The following is a 24,226-nucleotide window of genomic DNA, read 5'->3' as shown; positions in this document are numbered from 1 at the left end:
ATTTTCACCTTTTATTATTTAAGATGTGATTGGAAGTTGAACATCTTAGGCATTTTTTTGACTTGCAAATCTTCCGCTGTTTATATCTGGATGAGTAAAATAAGACTGGGGTTTTTAACAGTAAGATTAATATTCCAGAACAGGTTCTGGAATCTGAGCTGTATTAATTAATATGCATTGATAATAGGGTGATATAGATATACCTTGTGCCAGTGTCTGCTTAGCAACATCAGGGCCTCTGCCTCTTGATCAGTAAACAGGTTTAACAATGAGCCTTTGCCATAGGCAGGCTGGGGATATTTTTTTTTTGCAAAGTTGTTAAGTGGAAAAATATTACAGATATGCAAAGTAGTGTATGAGCTGCAGCAGGCAGATTGTTCTTTGCTGTACAAAGAAGCTGCCATTTAAGGCAGTTAGCTACTTCTGTGAAAAGTATAGGCAAAACACACTCAATAATCCTGATTAGCCTGTTAAATTTGAAAAACAGTTGCAGATAAAACTTCTAAATTATACTGAAGTTGGCTGAAAGGAATGACTGTTATGTTTTAGAAAGAAAATGTTACTGTGAAGCATATTTTAAAAGTGAAGTAGCTGATTTTTTTTTGGCAAGGTTGTTGTGGTAATTAGTCATGCTTTAGAAAAAATAACTAAAATCAGCACAGAAGTTTTATCTGTGAGAAGAAACTGAACCTTTTTGTACTGCTTAAGTAGACTGGTAGTGTATAGCTTAACTGGATGGCAAAACATAACAAGTGGAGAATCTTTTGTTAGGGAGCAGTCTAGGAAGGAATATATTCAAATGCTGATGAGTTTTTGTTCAGATTGCCCTCTTGAAATGTTTCATTGCAGTGGTTCTTTGCCCAGAATGTGAATTTAATTTTCTATTTTTTGCCTTGAATTAGATGTGTAACAGACCTCCCTGCTAACGGTCTTATTATTTTTGCCTCTTCTTTCATTGGGGTTAGGGCTAGGTAGGCATCTGCCTTTTTCCTCTGCAGAGCCAACGATTTTAAAACAGTATGTGCTTACTCTGCTATTAGGAAAGATAACATTTGGAAAACACATACATATTTTTTTAGTGATGTCAGTTCAGTACTCTGTTCTCACCTTTTGCTCTAAGTTATCTTATGCTATACAGAAGATATTTTAGGGATTTAATGCTAGATCCTGTTAGGGGGAGTAGTTAGTGATTCTAAGTGGTTTGTTTTCATGTGAACTTTGTTTAAACTGCTATTAGCCAGGTGGAATTCTTACTGCATTGCTAGACTGTAAATCTGTTACTCTGTCTGAAGAGTATTTGGGGAAAAAGGTTAAACGTACCAAATTTATACTGGTTTATTCTAAGAACTGCATACCACATACTGTGCTGAATTGCAAATGTGATTTTTTAAATTCCGCCCCCCCCTGCAAAATCTAAAACAAAGGTATAGCATTCTGAAACCTGTAAGCACAATAAGTGAGAGTCCTTCATGCTACAAAACTGGCTGTAGGATTTCTACACAGGTTTATTTTCTGCATGCAAAGATTCAAACTATTGGATACTGTTAAGTGTGTGTGTGTATATGCTTTATAAAAGTTGTTTATATTTAATCTACACAGTCAAAGTGAAAGAGCAGAGTAACATAGAAAAGCAGTATAAAACTTCTTAATTTTTAAACCTGTTTTTTTAAAAAGCTTGTCATCAGTTGTTCTATTGGTTATACTAATTTTTGAACCTACTACCAAATTTGGTTGGTTTAGGCCTAGGAATAAAATCTGCAAACCTATTAAAAGTTGTTTGGTGTCTGACCAGAGAAGAGAGATGCTTCTAGCATCCTCAAGGTGCAGGAGGCGTGGAAAGCACAGCCCTTGTGCCTGGGTTTGGCAGCAACTGGTGCACCAGTACACCTGAGCCAGCTCGGAGGCAGTGGCTACATGAGCCATCTCCTCCCAGGTGGTGGGTCTGAGGGAGGTGGGCATGGGAATTGCTGAGGGGACCGAGCTGATGAGGCCTCATGGGGTGGGAGGGAATGGGCTACCACATGGGTGTGGTGGTTTTGTTCAGGTGGGCAGCTGAGCTCCACCACAACTGTTCTCTCACTTCCCCCCCCCCCAGAAAGGGAAAGGGGGAGAACACCACAATGGGGTGGAGGCAAGGTCAGAGATAAGGATACAGGAATCAGCTGACCAGACTGTGGGACAGTTTTCATTTACAAGGAAAACTGGAGATGTGGAAGTTCTGTGGGAAGAAGCTTAGGGATAGCAACCTGTGGTCACCAGCAGGTGCTGCCTTGCATCTCAGCATGCCCCTGTAATCAAACGTGTTCTTGGGCACCTCTAGACTCCCTTTAATTTCCGCCTGCGCCATGCAAAGCAGAAATGACTTAATTGTGCCTTTTCTTTCACATACAGTGGAGCAAAGTACAACTTGTTAGCATATACCACTTTGGGGCTGGAGAGTGCTGAAAATGGTTTCAGGACCCACAACCTTACCATTACAGGAAATGGTAAGTACATATGGTACCAATTTAAGGAAATAAAACAGAAACATTCTGCATTTCTCTATTTTGTAAACTAAAGAGTTTAAAGAGACTATTTTTCTTTATATTTAATATAGAACAACTTTAAATAAAATATTTAACTGTTCTAAAACAGGCATCTATACACAGCTGAATAAACTATAAGTTGATAAAATTTCAAGTCCAGATGAAAATTTCATTCATTTGGGAGTTTCTTCTGTCATTTGCATCTTGATCGTATGTGAACTGTAGACATATACAAATTATTTCCCCCTTCCTCACAACTAGGGAAGGGTATCAGAGTGAAGAACAGCTTTTTCCTCATCAGAATGAATTTTTTTTGAATAAAATAAAATAAAATAAGCTTCAGTTGAGCTAGGCTGTTTCAGGCCTAGATTTAGCACAGGACATAAGCATGTGTGCTTGCAAATTGCCTTGGTCGCTGTCTTTCACTTCTGGGACAGTACAAATTGCCGGTGTCAACAGTCAAGCAAGGTGCTAACTTAGGTACTGTGATTATGCTGCAAGTGAAGGTGATATTTTAAGTAGCAAGAGTACAGTTTTTCATACTTCATCCGTTATTTTCTTAAAGTATAGCCCTTTCTGTAATCCACCCTCTAATTGTTAAACTAAGACATGGGCCTTTGTAGCTGACTGTCACTTCTGGGAACTTCATCTTTTACATGGGTAGATTTGATCCGGAAGAGAATTTAATTCTTTACACTTCATTCATTCTGAATAAGTACAGATTTGAAGATTTATGGGACATTTGTTTCTTGAAGGTTTAGGTGAAAAATTCTAAGTATCTTTGATATTAATTTGTAAGTCTTTCTTTATTACTCTTTTCTACTTTTTCTTCTTCACATTTCTTTTTCTATCATTAATTTACATAACTTATTCTGGTGAGAAATGACATAACTGGGTATTTTGGTTCATTACAAGCGTTTCTAAAACATGACTAAAGACAGAGTCATGTCAATGGAACGTTGCTTTACCTGCTTCTGATTACAGAAGAGAATGCCTTTGGCATAGCAGAGCTGAGTGAGGAGAGAGGCTGCAATTTATTGGTAATTTCTTGGAATCCTGAATACTTTTCTAGTGCAGAAGACAGAAGTAGATACAAATTCAAGTCTTAATAAACAATCTGGAGCAAAGTGCTCACATAAAAAGCCGTGCCCCAGTTGGGGTGGGCTCAGAGATCCTACTTGGATGAGGTGGCCAGTGTGTTCTATCTTTCAAAGTGTTTCTAGCTCTGAAATTAGATTTAGAGCTAGATTTCTTTTGTAAGAATAACTTGTTCTTGCAGAACACTATCTCCATTTTTACTTGAAATTCTTTTAGAACATCTGATGATTTAAAAAAAAAAGAAACAACTTACTAAAGATCAGTCTCAATCTAATCTTAAGGGATGAAGTCTATTTGAATGTAAAGTGCTTATTTATGCAAAAATGGGTGTAAGAAGTTAAACTATGTATTTATGGGAAATATTCAGAACTGTTTTTGTATGTGTTTTTGTTGTTTGCTTGGTGTTTTTTTTTTTTTTTGGTCTGGTCTTTTCTCCCAGAGGAATCTTCTTTTTGGCTCCCCCTGTATGGAAACATGTGCTGCCGTTTAGTTGCACAGCCTTCCTGTATGACTAGGGACATGATGGCAGGATTTTTGAATCAGCAGGTAATAAGATCTTGTTTGTGTTTATATCCTCTTCTGTTAATGGCTGTCACTTACACTCCGCTGTTAAAGCATTTGTTTTTTCCTGGAGTGGTTTCTTGAGAAGCATATTTTTCTACCTGTCCTGCCTCTAGCAAGGGAGGAGATTCTACCTGACAGTCACTGTTTATAAACAGCATCTTTTTGTTCACTGTTTACAAACAGTGGCTAATAGTCAAGAAATAAATGTTTACTTCGTGTGCTTATCAGTAAAACTATTTAGGCTATTAAATACAGATCAAGTACAGTTGTTTCAGAATCCATTTAGGCTGGTACTTGACAGCAGCAGACCTAATAGTTCCATTGCTCCCACCCTTGCATGTACCTCTCGTGTAGTTGGTGAATCCAACTGGGGAACAATATTTAAATTCATCCCTCCAAAAATGATTCATGTGAACTCAGTTTACTTCTCTGTTTCAGTTCGTTGCACAACTAGGCAAACAAGATGGTGATAAGCGGAGGGGCTGGTTCTTCTTCGGGAGTACTAAATTATATGGTCTAAACTGGTCATGAAACTATAATGCATCTATGAAAGCTGTTCAAAAAATCATTTGAGAGTGTGGGATCCTAGACAAATATCTTTGAATATACTGCATACTTCCAAAGTGGAATACTTTTTATTTTTTCTGTTGTTTAATAATGTAGTTAATAAAGGTGATCTTTTTCTTACTGTAGACACCAATTCTAGGCTTCAGTCTGTGTGAACCAGTAGATTCTGTATTGTGAGTGTCATAAGACAATTAATCTGGGAAAACTGTAAAATACCAAAAGACATTTAGACTATTGCTAGCATTTAAAAAAAAGGTGATTCTGAAGTGTTCTGCAACAGAAGGCCTTTGTTTTAAGAAAGAATTAATTCAGTGTAGAGAAGTATTTTTGATCACACAGGCTAATCTGTGTGTACCTCATACTATGCTCTTAATTTGTAGTTTATGGCTGGCAATTCTCTGCTTCTTCTCTTTAGCAAATGATAGGAAGTTTAACTAGCTGGAGGAGGCTGTACTGCGTACTGAGAGGTGGAAAGCTCTTTTGTTATTACTCACCAGAAGAAATTGAGGCTAAACTGGAGCCAGCATTGACAGTTTCCATCAACAAGGTAAAAATGATTGTATGTGGGGCTTTTTTTTGTTTGCCTGTGTTTTTCTATAATTATTATTTTGGAAGAGGTTGGTTTTTGTTTTAAGACATACACCTACAGTCATTTTGGCTCTAAGCTGCTGGTATGCAGAAAGCTTTATAGGTAGGATGTCAGTGGGATATGCTTCAGTGAAATTTGCAGTCGCTGAGTTTTTTTGCAAGGGCATTAAATGTCTTAGCTGTGGATATAAGTTCCTTCTATTGCGCTAAACTGTTGAACATAAAGGTGAAAAGGAGGATGTTTTTCCTTAGGAAAAGTGATAACTTGTTATATGGCTGTTCCATTGTCTGCAGTCACTTAGCAAGGTTCTGGGAGGCTTTTGTCCTCAGCAAGGTGGAATTTTAACAAAAGCTTTTTTGTTGTTTTGTGTTATTTGGCCACAGTCTTAATTAGAGGGAGAACTGGAAAATTGTTCAAAATATTTTAGTGCTTTAAAATAAGCTGCTTTTCTTAATACTGTTTTTGTACAGGGCACAATAACTTTGGACGTTCTTTACAGCATTATTACTGGGTTTTGTACCCTGATAGGCAAACTCTGAATTTAAAACTTAAAATGTTTCTGTTTGGCTAAAAATGTTAAGTATTTAATTTTAAATAACTATTTACATATTCAATTCAGGAATGTTACTGTAAGGACCTTTTAGAATGGAGAGCATTAGAGTTAACAGATGCTTTCAAAAACTGTTTTTGGTGCAGTCATCAAGAGTTAGTATCACATAAGGATGAGCAGAGGAATTTAACGTAAATTGCAATTGGCTTAGCTGGATTCATCTTGCATAAGTAGACAAACATTTGGGAACTGTGTTAGGCATGGGTTGATCTGGATTCTGGTGCTGTACTTGTGTGACCACTTGATGCCAACGGTGACTCTGAAAGAAGCTCTCCCCCTTCCCAGTCTTGTTCTGGCTGCTGTGCTGCTGTATGCTGGGCAGGCAGTAGGGCAGCTGACTGATGAATTGGAGTAGGGAACTGATGTGGGTTAAAATTAGCTCAGCTGGGGGGAAGGGTTGGCTTCAACCATGATTCTCTTTAATGCATTCTTTTATCCAGATCTCTACATGACCACACAAGCATTTGTACGCGGAAGGAGCTGGGGCAGGATTGGCAATGTGTAGGAACATAAAGTAACAAAGAACTGCTTCTTACAACAGTAATATCAGCTCTTGGTGGCTTTAAAGTTCCTGGAAACTGTGATTGCATTCTCACATAGAGTAAAATCTCTATATATACCAAACATTTAAACTAGGGATAACAATATGAACTGCTTTTGTTCGGATTTTTTAATGTGCTATGTTTTAAATTGATTCCTTAATTAAAAACACCTTTCTGCTAGTGCCTTATTTTAACAAAGCCATGTTTTTCTTCCAGTTCATTAAAAAAATGTTTACACCACAGTACATATTCAAGCAGTTTCAGTTGCATACTTCTTCAATCGCTTTTAATTATGCTAGTCAAACTTTGTCATAACTCTATCTATTTTCTGGTTGTTCACAATATCAGTTAGGAAATGGTAAATTTTAGTAAAATATAGTGTGACTAATTCCATAGTTTAAAATGTAACAGGAATATTTTTTAAAATTATCTGTCAGGATATCTCTCTAATCTTTCCTTAGGGTTTGCTGCTTTGGTCTATATCCTTGTTTTGCTTTTCCTTTTAAACTAACCGTATTCTCCTAAGGCGTTTTACTCCTCTGAGTTACCAATACAGTTAGAATCTAAAATCCAGCTTAATAAGTTTTTGCTGGGAGACTGTATGTTGGCAGAGTATCCTTACAGCTAACATGTACGAGGTACATAAATCATGTATCTCTTACCATTTTGCAGAAATGTCAGGCTGCTGGAGAAGGAGACTATGAATCCTTATTGATATTAAAGCCAGAAAAAAAAATGCAATTTAATACATTTGGATACTTCAGTACTTAAACAGTTTCTCTTGAAAATAATGTAATGGCTGTAGATTTTTGATTCTTTTATTATGAAACTGTCTTACAGATTAAATGAACACAAGCCAATCATATGGGCTTGTCTGCTACATGTTGTTATTGAAACAGCAATTTCAAAACCAAAGTTGAAATTGAAAATCAACTCTAGATGTCCTAACTAAATGTCTTCTATTTGCATATGTGGTACTGTCATTTGTAACGTGAAGCTGGTCCTTTACATGTAATTGCAAGATACTTTCTGAAAAGCAATGAAGTCATCTGGATTTATGAGAAACTCTCTGGAAAATATTCACACTGATAACCTTATTTCCCATCCCTTTGAATTGAGACTTGAAAAAGCTATTAAGACCACCAAAGTCATTACTTCAACTTCAGATGACTTCACTGCTACCACTGTTGAGCAAGAATGGCTCTGCAGTTCCTATTATGCAAGTGTTACTATTATTGTTCCAGCCAAATGTAATTATAACATTATATTGCACAACTAAGTAGGAAAAGAGAAATGGCATTTTCTGTAGCGAAGAAAATTTGCTGGAATCCAAGTTGAACAAGAAATGTTTCTTATGGTCCAGTTCCTAAGATTTTGTAGCTTTCTTTAGTTTTAAATGAATAATGAAGGCTTTGCCTACACATGATAGTTTAGCAAATAGGTGCATGTACCAACAGTTCACATTTGTTGCTCAGTATCCTGTTGTGGCTCCTTCATATATTATAAAACTCTTTTGTGACATGGATGTGAAAGCTTCAGGAATTCTAGGACATTACTTCAAATTAACGCAGGCCCATGATTTCCTCCCTGGCATGTTTTGCAAGTGCCCTCTTTGATCTGGTGCTGTGCAGTGCAGCAGGCCTAGAGCTATCTCCATGCTTGTACTAGCTGTTGAGGTGAGCAGGGTGAGGAACAAATGTTTTCAGCCTTTGGCTCAGGTTTCACAGATTGCTAAACAGCGTAGTAGGAGTGAAAGGAGAAAATCAACCTGATGCTTCTGTAGACTTACCGCAAATGACAGTTCTTGTTGGAGCATCTGTTCTGGGTTAGGTCAGGTAGAGAAATTCGTTGGAAAATGTAGTGATGGCTGTAGCAGTATAACTTCAAGGGGACCGTGTAGTGTTTTTAAGAAACCAAGAAGTACATACACCATGGGACTGGAACAGAAGGGTGTTGATACAAGTTCTTAATGTGAGCATTTAGGGAGCCAGGACAATATTTACTATGAATATCAGACAATTCCAGCACTGGTGCATTAAGAGCATCCCTGAAACTGTCGGTGTTGTGTGTACTAATGTTGCTGTCCTGCTGTCCTACTGTCTGACTTAGACAAGCCTTTGTACATGTGAAAATATAGCACAGATTAGTTAAATGCCCCCAAATATCTCGTTGTATTAGTTTAGTTCTGCAACTGCTTGAAAATGACTGGATGTGGCAGGGGAAGCAGATACAATACCCAGATACCACACAGTGGACCTTGTAACACACATGCTCAAATTAAGTGGTTAGGAAACTGCTTTATGGCTCCCTGGTGCTCCATGGAGTGCTGGCTGGTCATATAATGATGTCTCCTCCTCCTGGTATTTGGCTGCTGCATTGCACTGACGATAGGTAGAATGATATAGCAATATATCATAATATTGCTCTTCCATTTTACACTTACCCCATAGTACTTACCATCCAGTGGAAACGTGGATGTTACGGTAATACAAGTTCACAAAACAATGAAGATGAAAGGAGGGAATAAAGCTAATCTGGTAGATTTGGTCTTATGCATTATTATTTTTGAAAACCATAATTTTTAAGTTAACGTTACAGCAGAAACCAACACATGAACAGATTATTTTTTGTTTCCAGTGTTGTGTTTTTATTTCTTGATTTGTTTTTTGGTATTAAAATCATAGAAGAAATTTGCTATATCCGTTTTGGTTTGTTTAATCTTAGAGCAGATGCACAGAACTGGATTTTAGACTATTCAATATTTTTCTCAAGAACTGTAATTTTTTTGATGTCTTGAAGTGATCTTTATAAACTCTGCTCGTCAGTGTTTCAGGATTGGCTTAGCAGGAAATGGCTGCACCTTAGCAATAAAAAGCTTCTTTCTTTTGTTTTTGTTTAACTTTGCTTAACTGATGAGCTTTCCAGAGAAGTGTCGTCAGGCAAAGAACTTTTTTATTTGCAGGGGAAAGGTATAGACGAAGGCTTGTTACTTACATTATGCTTAAAAATAAATAAATAAATAAAAAATCATCTTTTTCTCCACCTTCAAAAAAAAAAAAAAGTATATAGAATGTAAGATTAGCCTCAGCCTCCCCAAAGGAGTCATTTGAGTTCAAGATTCAACTCAGTTTTCCTACTGCAATCAGCTGCTTGTTCTGGTCTTTACAAGAGCAAGAGAGCTCAGCTGGTTAGCAGACTTGCTTCAGTTGTCTATAAGACTGCGAAAGGTTGGGCAGTTTTATAACATGGTACCTTAAGTCACTTTTTTATTTTTTTAAGTGAAACTGGGCTCATGGTGTAATTCACCCAATTCATCAGCCCGTTACTGTAATGCCATCTTGTATCACTCTTTAAATATTCAAGTATCAGGTATAGATTGTTGCATGAGGATTTATCTCCTTTGAATAATAACATAGTTGTGGAATAAAACCTGCAGCAAACATCATTAAATAAACTTGTATGTGTATGGTATGCTTGAAGTTCTTACCTGTCAAATGTTAATCTGTTTGATTTAATTTTTTTTGCTGGTATCTATGGTTACCTGAGTTAATGGGATATAGAGCACTTATGGATGAATTACTTCATCTCCTATTTTTAGACAGAAGAATTTAAATGAGCATATCCATCAGATATGCTACAAGCAGCTGTTAGTTATTTCAAACGTTTACTTCAGCAATGCGTTGAAAATCTGGGGAATATTCTATAGAATAATTTTAGGTTTTCTGAGTATCGAAACTAGGCATGTCCCCGTGGGATCCAGTGTGTAAACTTAATTTCTGTAAGTGTATATTTGACATCTGTAGCAGACTTCTGACATTTGGTTGAATTGTGTAAGAAGGAACATGGCTGATCTGTCCCCACTGTACCTTGAGGAGTGCCCCAAGGCCACTTGGAGGTCAGTTTTGCTGTCTACCCAGACACTGAATGCAATCCTGGCTGTAGCGGTCGGCTTCCTTCGAAACACAGGGCGCTTTGCGTGCCACCCTTGTGTAGCACCCGGCTGTTGCACGTCCTTACCATGCAGGAGGCTTCGGGGCTGGCTGGTCCTAGGGTGCCAAAACTCATCATCCTAGTGGGATTTGGGATCATGCTGCTCTCGTGGGCTATGCTAGTGTTATAACAGCCCATTGCTCATTTGGTCTGGTTGAAATGTATGTGCAAAGATATTTCAGGGGGTCTGGTTTCACTTTTGTAAATAAAGTGGTGTTAATTATTTTCATTTGTTCATCACATTGTGATGAACAGCAGTGTTTCCTGGAAAATTTTTCAGTTGTGCTCTGTGAGACTTCTACTAAAATCTTTCGGTATCTTACACGTGAAAAATACATAAACAGCTTTTTCACTGAGTCAGTGGTAAGTGCTATTTTTTACTGTAGTAATGCCATAACAAAGAAACTAGATACTATGATAATACCACTGGATCTAGTCTAGATAATAAAAATCAGTTGAACTATGTACCTGAACAGAAGGGAAAATCTCTAACAGTGCTGCTGCATGATGTTTGTGATATTAGTTGAATGTTAGAACTAATGATTTGTTAGTTCTGAATGACTTATCATTATATGTTTTTAATTGTTTCTATCTAGCTCTCTCTAAATAAGGCAAAACTAAATTTTGAAATGACAAATAGGATTTTTTTTGATACTAGACCAAAAAATTTTTTTCATTGGAAATCTGTTCAGTAGAACTGTATGAATTACTTCTACAAATGCTACTTTAAATGTGGACAAGTTATGTTTCTTTTTAAATTATCTGTCACTGTAGCATTAGCCCTGAACGTCCTGATTCACTGAAATGCAAGTAAAATGGATCTATGTTTAGAATCCATTGCATAAAAAATGACCCACAGGAGTATGTTAGGAGATCTAACTGTAAAAATACGATTGTCCAGATGAAGATTTTGGAGGAAAGGAGCTGGCTATTGCTGTTATAGGTTATTCACCAAACTGCTATGAAGAAAGATGAGCTGTGTGAGTGAGATGAGCTTGTAAAGGCAGAGGGAGGGGAAACAGAACATACATTCTGTAATTTAGACCCAGACTGCAATAGTTCTGCTCCATTCTCTTATTTTCATATATTGTGTCATTTGAATTGTTTTATAAGAAAATATTTTCATAAGCAATTACTGACCTTACTTAGTTCTTTTTTTTTAAATAAAAAGCCAACTTATACCCCCATTACACTGTCATTGGCCATAAGTTGATATGAATGAGCTGAAGCAATATCTCATTACCACAGTTTGTCGTTTGTAGGAAACCAGAATTCGAGCTGTGGGTAAGGACTTCAAGAGAAGAACTAATAACTTTTCTGTTATCAACCCTGTGTCTGGAGAGGCTGTGACTCAACTTTTTGCTACTGACAGTAGGGAAGAACTTCATAACTGGATGGAGGCTTTCTGGCAGCACTTCTATGATCTGAGTAAGTAAGCAGGCAGCGCTGGCACTATGCCCTTCCAGAGGGATGTTACGTAACATCAAAGGAATCTTTGAACAATTTGAATTGGAATTGCCTCATAATCCTTTGTTTGCAACGTCGAGAAGAAAAATGTTCTTTGGAATAATATTGGGTGCTGGTCTAAGCCACTGGAAGACAAATATTTAACTAAACTGGTGTCCACATGTTCAGCCTGGCTTTTTGCAGGAAACCAGTAGTAGAACATGTCCATCAGTCTCAAATGAACTTGGCCTCTTTTAGCAATGTTCTGGATATTTTTAAGGACTGCTAAATTCTTACCATCTCTTCCTCCACTGTAGCTGGGAGGGTCCACCTCTACCTGCGCATCCTGTCAGTGGTGTGGTGTGTTGGTTTTGTGGGATTCAGCATGTATGAGGCCTGGAAGTCTTAGTGGGAATTGGTGAGGGTGTAGGATTCATTTGGGGCTTTGGATAGGATGCAGATTCAGCCAGCCCTTGAAAGTAGGAACATGTATGTTCCTTGCCCAGCAGCATTATGGATTAATTAAACTGCTGTTTGCTGCTTTCGGGATTACTTGATTCTGTTGGTAATTCTAAGGTTTTGGTACCCCTTGCCACAGGGGAGTATGCACACCTAGCTGAACAGTACGCAAATATGTACTGCTTACTTGAAACTGGTAACAGCTGTACCTGAGGCTCTGTAAAATGATATAAATGAAATAAATACTCCAATCCCTTGTCTTTTTTTTTTTGTGTTGAATGCTACAATGTTTGGGGATCTTCACTGGTTAGCTTCCTGAAAAAAAAAATAACTATCTTACTGACTTTGGCTAACCTCTGGAACAACACTGTTCTTACATGAGAAAAAATTTTGCTTCTTGGTATGACAGTGAAATGCTATTGAGGTGGTATATCGTGTTGCTTGTTTAACACTAAATATTAATTAAAGGAACTATATATGTTAACTTGTCTTCATCTTTTTCCTCTGCTTTAGTAGTTTGACTCACAAATTTCTTAAGAGCAGAGAACAACAGTCAGATATGCTGTCATTGACAAAGTACAGTTGGTTCCTTATAGTCCTTTTCATCAGGGCAGAAAACAGAATGAGGTAGACTAATGAAATACCAGTGTTTAATCAGAGGCCACACCAATGAAATCAGTGAACTGAGGTTGTAGGACCTTGGTATTTTATTTTGTACTTCTTCTACTTTTTAGCTCTGAGAAGAGGCTCTATCAATTAAAGAAACACACCAAGCAAAAACTAGGGCATCCTCTTTAAATTAGCTGTGGAGTGGGGTAAAAAGAACTAGTACTTATTCATTATAGATAGAATACCCATGGATTTTTTTTAAGACGTTTTCCTTGGGTTCAGAGAAAATGGGTCACTTGGCATTTAAATGCATTTTTTCTTCACTCGTTTTAAAAATCTCTTAAAATTAATGTGCTCAGAAAACTTAGAATGATTGGTATGAACAAAGTAATTTTACTGTGTCTTGTTTTCCTTAAGGTCAAAATCTATTAATAGAAAAAGAGGTTTCCTTGTCTGCTAACAGATAAAAGGGAAGTTATCCTCTATTAAAGACAGAACTGTTCCTTTACTTTAACAGTTGGATAACATCCAGCTTGAGTATACTGGTGTTCATCCCCGATAACTTTAACGTTAAGGAAGCTTATAAAGGGTGATATAAAAAAAAAAAGTGATGAATTTATACTGGGGTTGGAGATTTGAAGGCAAATTATGATATTTAATGTTTATAGTATAACTACTGCTGAGATGCTTCAATTAAAGGTAGTACCTTACATATAAGCTACTATACTATATATAGTATAGCTTAGCATGCTGAGAGTTGGTATGAGATCAGAGTTGAAAATACTGAAAATGCATCCTGAGTGTTCCTGCTAAGCAAAAGTAAATGCTTACTGTTTAGCATTTCTTTGGAGATAGTTTCCTAACACAACCTAACGACTTCAGTTTTTTCAAGCTGAATTGTTTAAGTTCCAATCATTGTTCTCTTTTTTCTCTCAGGCCAGTGGAAACATTGTTGTGAAGAACTTATGAAAATTGAGATTATGTCACCACGGAAACCACCTTTGTTCTTGACAAAAGAAGCGACCTCCGTCTACCATGATATGAGTAAGTGGGATTTGTCTTTTCAAGTTGCAGGGTAACAGAAACAACATTGTCTGTATTCAGATGGCTTCTGGTGTTGATGTTGAAACACTGAGTTCTTCAAGGGCAATTCAGACAATGAAAGATCAACATAATTGCATGCCAAGGAGTTCACATTAAATCTGAATTTGTAATAGCACAAATAATGTTTTTTTTACCTTGACTCAAAAAATCTGCAATCTGAACTCTAACTAGGGAGCACTGAACACATTCAAAAAAGCCATCACTAGAAGTAAACACTCACCATGATAATAGTGTAAAGCTCAGAGAATGTAAAGGTAAAATAGTCTACCAAACAATAATGTCTTTAGTTTCATGAAATTAATTTGGTGTTCTTAAAGCTATTTAAAGGCTTAGCTAACTTAACTTACCTAATTATTTGGTCTGTCATAATGATGTTGAAAAACACACTCAGAAAATCTGTCTAGCATGTATTTGAAACCACTGTTTTTGCAGAGCAAAATGGTACACAGCAGGATTACTTTAATAGTTTCATTACAGAAATAATATTTACAGACTAGAAAAAGTAGGTCACTTTATTTTAATGAATCCATTGCAGTATTGGCTAAGAAACACTGTACAACTTTAAATGCCTGACTGCTTGCTGCTTGAGATTGGAATTGTGAAGATGCTCAAAATGCCATGTGGGTCACCGAGTTACTGTGCATCAGAGCACTGAACAGTCAAAAAAGTCCTCTCTGAGCTATGAATGCAGAACAGTGAGGGAGTAAATCAAATATATTGAAGTTTTACAAAGGTAATGCTGTAGCATAATTCTGCTCATACTCAAATATATTGCTGTGGAGCAGAATACAAACTGTTTCATTCTTTATATGCCAGTGTTTTTGTGCTTATTTACAGTATTCATATGTAAAACCCTGTGTTTAAAATTGTGTTAAAAATCCTTAATGTGTGACCTGAAATAGAAAAGATATTGCTGTTGTTTTAGAGGCTAGCATTACTGCAGTGTACATAAAACAAACAAACAAAACTCAATATGAGAGATCAGAAACGGGGCAAGACAGTCTTAAAGCACATAAAGAAAAATAGTAAATGTAAAGATGTCCCATTTTCTGCAGGCTGGAGGCACAAGAATATTCAGTCATAGATGTTTCCATGGGCCTTTTGTGAAACAAAATTTTACAAATACTATACAGCAAAATATATCTAATCTCTAGTGTGTGTGTGTATATATGTATATAGTACCTTGTTTTTTTTCTACTTGGTAAGAAATACCAATGCCTACCCTGTTCTTTCAATTCCAGCTGTCACACAAACAGTTCCCTCATGTCACCTCAGCCTTCTCTAGGAGAGCATATGTAATCATTTCCATTTTTTTCCATTAATACTCTTAGTAGTAGTCCAGGCTTCGTGAGACGTAGTTAATAGTTTTCTCTTCTGAATAGTAATAATGAAATAGGGAGGAGTAAAATCATTGGTAACATTTTAATCTGAGTTAATTGCTGTCCCTTAAAATTACAGGCATTGATTCTCCAGTGAAACACGAGGGCTTAGCTGATATCATACAAAGAAAAATTGAAGAGAGTGATGGCGAGTTCCTGCTTTGCCAGCAAAAAGAGTCTGCATCTTCCTTATGGGCCTCACTCTTTGATGGATCTCATGAGATGGTCGTTCAGAAAAACATGCATCCAGCCCCCAGAAGAGATACTGCAAGTCCCAGTGATGGCAAAGGGAAGAAAAGAAGAGCTCCACCACCACCCTCTAAGTCACCATACAGTACAAAAGCACAAGTGGACACACAGCAACTTGCCTTGCAACTTGGCAAGGAAAACTGGGAGAAACCTGACAGCGCACCTTGTAGTTCTTTGGATTCAAAGTTATCTATGGTAACACACATGCAGACACCTGTTGCTGCTCCTCGCAAAATTGGTCCTTGTAGAAAAAACAGTTTATCTGACCATGGAAATACCAGTTCTTTGGTTGCCAAGACAGTCTGAAACTAAACCAGTACCAACCCCTAGGCAGAAATGCATCGCAGAAATGCTAGACCCTAGATCATGGTTGTAGCCACGGACATAATAATTAGCTTAAAAGAGTCCCTGGAATTTTAAGTTCCTCAGTCTTAATACTATAACTTTTGAGTGAAAATAGATTTTACCATACAGCTTGTAAGTATTGAGTTTAAAGTCTTTTTGGTTTAGTTTTCTGTCTTTTAGCCAGGATGTTACTACTAGCTGCATTCTCAGCTGTACTCATTATTGCTAACATCTAAATAATTGCACTAGTAATCAGGAACGGTTTATATGAAATAATGATGCCACTTCTGAAACAGTGGTTTGGTACTTTTGCCTTGAAAAGTTGGCAGTATTCAGGGTACCTCAGTGTCCCTGCACCACGGATTTTACTGTTGCTTTCTACCAGTCCCTCAGCTTATCCCATCTGCAGCTCCTCAAGCTAGTTCAATTGGGAATTTCACACATTCAGCGCTAGGCTCGCAAAAATGATTTTCTTGGGCTCCATGCTTGGCTTCACCTGAAATATTCTCATATCTCCCTCACTGTTTGGGAACCGCTGCTTATAAGATAATGTACTGTGAACAGTTACTGCACACTTCTGAATAGCTGTATACGAATTTCTGAAGCAGTTCTATCAATTTAACGTGGAATCTCTTCGGTGCTTCCTGGTGCATGCACTGTCTGAATGGACCAGGATTATCTGTGTACGAGCAAAAATGGAATCCATCACTTTGGCTTATTTTGGAGTAACGCAAACATGTAAAAGCAGTACTGCATATGAACACTCATTTGGGATTTCATTTTTATGGTGTATTTTTTCTGATGAATGGGGCTCTGTAGCATCACTTCTCCTTCATGGAACCTCTCAGCTGCTCCTGGTAGATAGCTGGTTTGTAAACATGACCGTTACTAGTAAACATGTAGGTTTTTTTGTTCTCCCACTCATCATTTCTGAAATAACAGAGAATAAGTACTTCAGGTGAAAATACTGAACTTTGATGTTCTTACATCAGACTGCCATTTTTGTTAGAAGCATGAGTTATTACAGTTCCTATGGCACCTGCAAAACATCTTTTGCATACAGAAAAGGCTTCTCTGCTGGATTCACAGTTTAAATATCCAGTCCTTTCCTTGCTTGATGTATTTCCTTCAGAAGCTGGAACTTATCCAGGAGCAAAGGTCTACTCGCAGATTTCCCTCTAGAGCCTTCATATTCAGACCAGAGTTGAGTCATATCAGCAACTGTATACATCCAGTTCATTAATTCTTTTCTAAAGTACAGATGGCTTTGGGAGCTTTACCATTTCTCCAGAAGATATTGTGTGCATGGTTGGTTGGTTTATCTATTTTTCTGTCTTTGCTAAGCTGTTGGCTATACGGTTGTAAAGGTATCTGCTGGATTTCCTCCTTAGTTCATTGGCTATTTGGGGGTAGGACTTGATGGGCAGGTTTCATTTACAAATCCCTTTGCAGGATTAGAGCCCTCTGTTTCTAGAATGCCATTGTTCCTTCTTCATTTAATCACGTTGCATTTTCCCCCTGAAACAACCATAATAATTCTTACAACAAATCATGCTGTTACTTAAGTGGATGGTTTGTGAATGGTTTATAAATAGGAACAGAAAAACTGAAGAATAACTACATGATTATGTAAATTAGACACAGTCAACTAAGTGGACTGTGCAACTCTGAACAAGAAAGAGGAAAAATAAACACAGGGGAGTGGTGCATATTTTCCAAGATGCAGCAGCAGTTTATTTAACTTTAAATCTAGCCTTAAATGTTACTGTGCTCTGGAAAGAAAGAATACCTTTTTCTTGGTAACCTCCTTCCACTTAGTTGCTATATTTCAAAATAAATCTGTTATATATATAAGGCAAGAAGGCAGCATAATGAGGATTCATTTTTAAATTCAACAGGCTATTGAATTTCAGCGAGCAGTTTCCCTATTAAATTCAGGAGCTTTGTTTTGAACTACAACACACATATTTTACACAGGCATTTAATATTAAAGTCTTCAAGTGATGAGAATTTACTCATACCTCCTGTTGCAATAGTTAATTACCCCAGGTACATTTTTCACTTGATTTTTTTAATTTGCATTTCTAGCTCCACCTTAGTTATTTTGGTCTTTTTATGCCTTTGATTGCTTATATTGATCTCTGTAGTATCAGCTTTTCTAATTGCTTGTGTGTAGCTATAAATTGTGATTGTCCCTTTTAACCTTTTCTCTGATGAGATGTACTGAATTCCTTAACTTTCTTACAGCAATGAATGCTATTCAAGACTAATTAGTCTTCACGTTCTTCTCTACTTCTCATGTATTGAAATATTTTTGTGTGACCTCTGAATTAGATGCAACGTGTCAATAGCGATCCACCAGGACTATACAGAGACATAATGTGAACCTCTTACTCTTATTAATACCTCACTACCCTATTTCCTCAAAAATCATATTATCCTTTTTTTTTTTCTGCGGAGAGTTACCTGGGATGCTGGCTTTTATGGCTCAAGTCCTCTTCAGCGTCTTTTGAGAATGCGGTACATCATCCTCTTATTATCCTACCTTATTTTTTCTTATAAGCGTGCACTGTATTTTACCAGCATTAAAATACTGCTTATGAAGTGATCCAGATTGCTCTGTATAAGTGACCTGTCCTCATTCTTTACTACTCCAATGGTCTGCAAGCCCATTGCAAATTTATTGCAAGTGATTTTTACAGTTTCTTCTGGATCATTGATTTTTAAAATTGAATGCAAAGCAAGGTTTGTAGAGAGAGCTGATAAGTTCTTATTAGATTGGTGACATGGACGAGGGGGACAGAGAAAAGCAAACAGACACACCATGGAGTTCATGTCTCTTTTTTTTCCCAGAGTCTTTAAAAAATTGAATAAGATGGAAATTCCAGGACAAACATCTGTGCTTCTTGCTGATTCCCTATTAATGCTGCAGTTTGAAATTACCCGTCTGTCTTCAATACAACAGTCTATATTGATTTTTATCTAGCATGGGTATCTTAAAGAAAATGACAAGTTCATCTGCTTTCCACTAGGTGCCTTAGGGTTCCTGAGGATAACACCTCAGTACAGGTGTCTCTGCAAGCTTACCCTATCAAAGGGAAAAATGCAGCATGTTGTTCAAGACCTATTCACCATGAAGCTGTGTTGATTGACATTACACATCTATCCTTAAATTAGTCTCATATCCATTTCACTGTATTGCCCAGATCACCACTAAGCAAACGAGGCCATTAATTACCCTGATCATCCTTCAGCACAATGATGTTGTTCTTGCAGTCCTGTGAAATGTCATGACTGTGGTGAGACTTGTTAAACTAATTACATGTTTAGGCTCCTACTGCTGGAAAGGCTTCTGCTACCAAATGTAGATGCTGTTATTTTAAGCAACCACTCACTATGCAATCCCTATTATGAAGCAGCAGTTGACTTCAGGTTTCAATATTTATTGTACTGACTTAATCTTTTTTTTTCCTGATGTGTTGCCTTTTATTAGTGCCTTCGAATCTTCTGTGCAGCAGGCTGGTTTCACTGATTAAAAACTGCATGCTACTAGCAAACGTTGATCTTAGCAATACAGTAAAGTCAGTTTGAGGGAATACGGTTGTACTCAGTTTTTGTATACTCAAGAGAACATAAATGCAATAAATGCAGCAAATTTTAGGAGTATAATTACAAGGTATACCTGTGAGGAAGCTTTAAGGTTTTTTTGGCTTTTCTGTATAGTGACAAATTACAAGTATTTCATTACTGCTCCTGGTCCCTTTCTTATTATTACATAGACTTGTTCAGAAATTCGACCTCCTCCTCTGTTTTTTTCCTCAAGTTTTACAGACCATAATAAGGATGAATGTTCAAAACAGGAATTCAATAACCAAAAGTCATTTGATTAACATCTCTAAACAATGCAGAAGTAAGTCACAAAGGAACAAGTGATATTAGCCGGCCTCCTGCTGTGATGAGGCTTTTAAGACAGCAGAGGCCTGGGGCTTCTCCCAGCCATTGCAGCCCCATTACCCAACGTTCATGTTTGTGCAAGCAAGTCAGTGCGCTGCTGCCTTGCAGCAGTCTGTGGAAAACCAGTGTGTGTTCAGAGACATTGCACCTCTTGTGAGCGGCTCAAACTACCAAGTGTAGCACAGAGAAGACATCAGTAGACTTGCGCATCTTGTTCATCTGCTGTGGCTGAGCAACATGTGAAGAGGTGCTTTTCTAAGGAACACATCAAGCCTGCTCTGAAAATTGTACCTGTTTGTTCTCTGCTGGAATGAATTAATTTCTTCTTAAAAGCAATTAAGCAGTGGGACTGTGGTCTTGAAGTAGGGTGGAGAAAGTAGTCAACCTGAACTTTTCTGTTAGGAAGCACAACTTAAAAGCAATTGCTAGTCCGAACTTGAATGTAAATTTCACAGAACAAGAACAACTTCTAAAATACTGACTGAACAAAATGTGGTTTAGCAACTTTTTAGGTTGTACCTTGTGTCATTTGCTATTCACTTGGTCTTGCAACGGGAGGCAGTACCTTTTGTTATTTTGAAGACGTTAGCTTGAAATGTTTACATTTTTACTAGTTTTGTGACTTTTTTCCTATGGTAGTCATATTAATAGTCATTTTACAGTGCTTTATACATATCTAGAAATACTGTCCTAGTATTCAGAGTTGATCTGTAATTAGTGTAGATTGCTGTTAATAGAAAAGTGCAGATTTGGAACCTAATGTATTGTGAAATGTTAGAACAGGAGTCCTAATTTTTTTTTGCTGATAACGTAATGTATTTCAATTAAAATGTGCAAGTGGAATTAAAAATATTTCTTTAAAAAAATGTTAAAAGGTGTTCGGTATAATTTTCTTCACTTCTAGAATACATCAAGATTTGCTACAGTTTATAAACCATGGGTGATGGCTGTTCTAAAATCAGAGAACCTATAGCTACCTTCTGAAGAGCTCACATCCTACTTGGCCTCTAGGCTATTTCTGACAGCAGCAAACAACCTTGCCCTTGGGTTTGTAAACAGGAGGAAGAGAGGAAAAAAACACTTGGCAGCGAGCATTAATTACTCAACTAGTAGTCCGGTCTATCCAGTATATTTGTGTGCAGACATCTAAAGTGAGGAACATTATCTGAGGTGCACCTTGTTTGCACAAATGCGTCTGTTTGGTTTTAGCTGCTGTCTCACTTCTCTCCTAGTCACAGAAGGAAGTGTGATGAAGCATCTTTTGCATCATTCAGTTGGCTTCTGGTCCCAGGTTGCCAGGTTTGTAAGGTGGTTGTAGAAATTGAGCCCCTGACACTACTTACACCATGCCCCCCCTTTTTTTTCCTCCTTTCTTGCATAGGGCAGTCTTGTGGTGACTCCTTTCCCCCAGGACAGAGCTCAGCGTAACTGCTTGTTTAAAGCTAACTGTACCACTCAAGTAAACTATAATTTGGGCCTAATTATCACCAATTATCATAAAAGAACTGTAATAAACATAGAGGGAGTTGTTAGATGTTTTAATTTTAGAATATTTGACTGATTTATGAGTCCATGAAAGAAACAAAGTATGATTGATAATTGCAAGGCAAGCCAATGCAGTTGAGTGTTTTAATGAAGATCAGGGTACAGCTAATGTTGTAGTTTGCTTTAAGCAATCCTAGCAAAGTAAGATATGATGATGTCTTCACATAGCCATTGCCAAATGGTTATATTTTAATCTTCCCATGCATGTATTATATATTCAGAGAAAAATCTGTTTGTGAGACATCAAAATAAATTGCTTTTCATGGGGAAAAAGCAATCTTTCAACATTTTTATATCAAGATAGCTTTCTAAATGTTCTTTATGTACCTCCCCAAAGGGAGAAAAATTATAATAACTAGTGAAGTGTATTTTACTCTGTTAGAGTTTTTCTTCAGCTTTCTATAAACTTACCCAGTGGTGACAAAATGATTTGGAAATGATGGCCTGTCTTGCTTGAGGTTTTTAGTGATATTGTCCAACATCACCCATGCCAAAACAACAGGGAAGTTGCAGAGTCGCTGTTCAGACACAGGTTCTCCCTAGAGCTTAGTAACTCCAGCCTCTTATAGGCATTCGCAGGAAACCTTACGTCCTGTCAAAGTTTCATGGCATATATGTGTCTGGATAAATGTGTAGAAGCAGTAAAAAGTTAAAATGTCTATATTTTTTAAATTAAATTTTGGCATAATTTTTGCCTTGTTAAACTTGCAGTTTGGTGATATGCCATGAAAATTTTTTCTGAATTTTAAAATTTTACATTTTCTTTCACTAAGAGGGAAAAAGTCAGTAATAGTTCATTGTCTACTTTTTTTTTTTTTTGGTCACTGTCTATAATGGTAGTACCAATATATCAATAACTTTTTTTTTCTACCCTGAAGGCAAATGGTCCTAGTCTTTCTTTGGATTATATTTTCCATTTTCTAATTAGTGTCTATTTCAAAATTCCACATGTATTTTGATGATATCTTTCTTGAGATCGGTGCCCAGAGCTGAACAGACAGTTCTAGCTCAGGGGTACTCTTGAATTACAAGAACATAATATTTTAAATAGTGTTGTCTACATTTTAGATGCTCATTCTGCATTAGTGAAAAACAAATGTTTCCATTGATCTGTGGTTGGAATCATCTGTTCTTAAATAAAGACCTTAGAAAAGAAAAGGAAAAGGGATCCTAGCGCTGCTGTAGTGAACTTAACATCTGACTTACAAATTTCTCAATAGCAGGAAAAAATGTGGATGTGAAGCTGGCACAAGTAAGATGCTTTGTCCACACAACATTTGTTTTTCAGATGGTAGCAGCTGCTATGCTTCCTTTGTTTTCGAGCAATCATTACTCTTTAGTCCCTGATGTCTGTATGCAAGGGTTGAGAGTTTTTAAAATAAACTGAGAGCAATTTAATGGACCTTCTCATGATGTGAATGTATCAGCTGGAGTCACGAGAGCTGGAGTACAGTGCTGCCAGACTTGTAGCCCGTTTAGCTGGCTGGTAGGAAAATCTGGTGCTGGATGCAGCTCCTTTGATGATACTGTGGGAATGCGTTTCCTCTTGACTGCTCCAAGGAAGTACATAACGTGTGGAGAAGAAAGGCATGAGAATGAGCATGGTCTTAACATCTTTTCTCCCATTGCTCCAAATCTAATTACAGCAGATTTCCCTAGGGAGTCAGGAGGGGCAATTCAAACAGGAATAACACAGTAAGAGAGCATTGAATCCTTTGTATGAAGTTATATTTTGATGTTTTTCCATTGAGCCATTTGCTGGGGCCATGATTATTCCTGCTGTAAATCAGTCATGTTGCAATGCAGCTGCCACAGGCTGCAGCACCATGCACTCCGTTAGCATTGCAGTAGGAGCCTCTGCATCCCGTTGGCCGCTGAGGAGATACAGCAGCTTCGCACGCCAACTGAGTGTGCCCGTAGGCTGCCTTCCTGGGGAAACCTCAGCCACTGAGGATGTTTTCAGGCAGGGGGATGCCAGGCGTGGGTCCCCTTACCTTCGCTCTGAGAGCAGGCAGAAGTAGGCTGCATTGACACGACAGGTCAGAGCTGGATTCCAGCTTTTTGGTATGTGTTTAATCTTGTTCCTGCTGACACAGCTGAGGTAACTTTAATACACTCACTTCTCGCTTAAAGCTAGTTGTTGGGTCTATGGCAGCTTTCCATTTCTTTCTCCTGGATCCAGACCTACTGACTGAATGCAGAGGATGTCTGCTCTTCTCACCAGCATGGCTTTTCCTCATGGCATGGGTAATTGGAATGGGCATAGGGCAGGCAGGCTCTTCAAACATGCAAGAAGCTTCACTCAACGTTAGAAGACATTTAAATTGTATTGAACAACTGAAAAGCTTTTTATTAAGGACAAATCCTAATAATACTACTTCACACAGTGCTCCAGCTCAACCTGGATTTACTATGCCATGCCTTGGAAAGGTCAGTAATTTTTATTATTTTTAAGAAGAGTTCATTTGTATGTTTGATACATCACTGTTTACTCAGGGTACATTTACAAGTGTATACATTCAGTTCAGGCGCTTGCTCATAGCATATAAGAGCCAATGCAAGGCCATGGTTTCTCAGCTCCTCACCTTTTAAATGGGAACGATAGTGATGGTAGTTTCCATCACACTTTCTGAGGTATTATTCCTTAGTGG

At 37.5% G+C, this 24,226-nt stretch overlaps 1 protein-coding gene across 7 annotated transcripts in view; it reads left to right on the top strand.

The window, feature by feature from the left end:
- The window catches only part of RTKN2 (rhotekin 2), a 106,280-nt gene extending 85,368 nt beyond the window's left edge, over positions 1-20,912 (top strand). For 2 of the 7 annotated variants that reach the window (XM_040563774.1, XM_040563777.1), the window contains 6 exons: positions 2,392-2,486; positions 4,063-4,169; positions 5,170-5,301; positions 11,748-11,913; positions 13,936-14,043; positions 15,562-20,910. In XM_040563774.1, the coding sequence (XP_040419708.1) occupies positions 2,392-2,486; positions 4,063-4,169; positions 5,170-5,301; positions 11,748-11,913; positions 13,936-14,043; positions 15,562-16,037 (1,084 nt within the window). In that variant the 3' untranslated portion in view covers positions 16,038-20,910. Of the gene's footprint in view, positions 1-2,391; positions 2,487-4,062; positions 4,170-5,169; positions 5,302-11,747; positions 11,914-13,935; positions 14,044-15,561 lie in introns of all 7 variants that reach the window. The other 5 variants (XM_040563779.1, XM_040563778.1, XM_040563775.1 and 2 more) reach the window with 5 other exon arrangements.
- Positions 20,913-24,226: the final 3,314 nt, after the last annotated feature.

The sequence above is a fragment of the Cygnus olor genome, chromosome 7, assembly GCF_009769625.2.
Source record: "Cygnus olor isolate bCygOlo1 chromosome 7, bCygOlo1.pri.v2, whole genome shotgun sequence".
Taxonomy (NCBI): domain Eukaryota; kingdom Metazoa; phylum Chordata; class Aves; order Anseriformes; family Anatidae; genus Cygnus; species Cygnus olor.
Note: the sequence above shows the minus strand (reverse complement) of the source record. Positions and strands in the feature narration are given on the sequence as shown.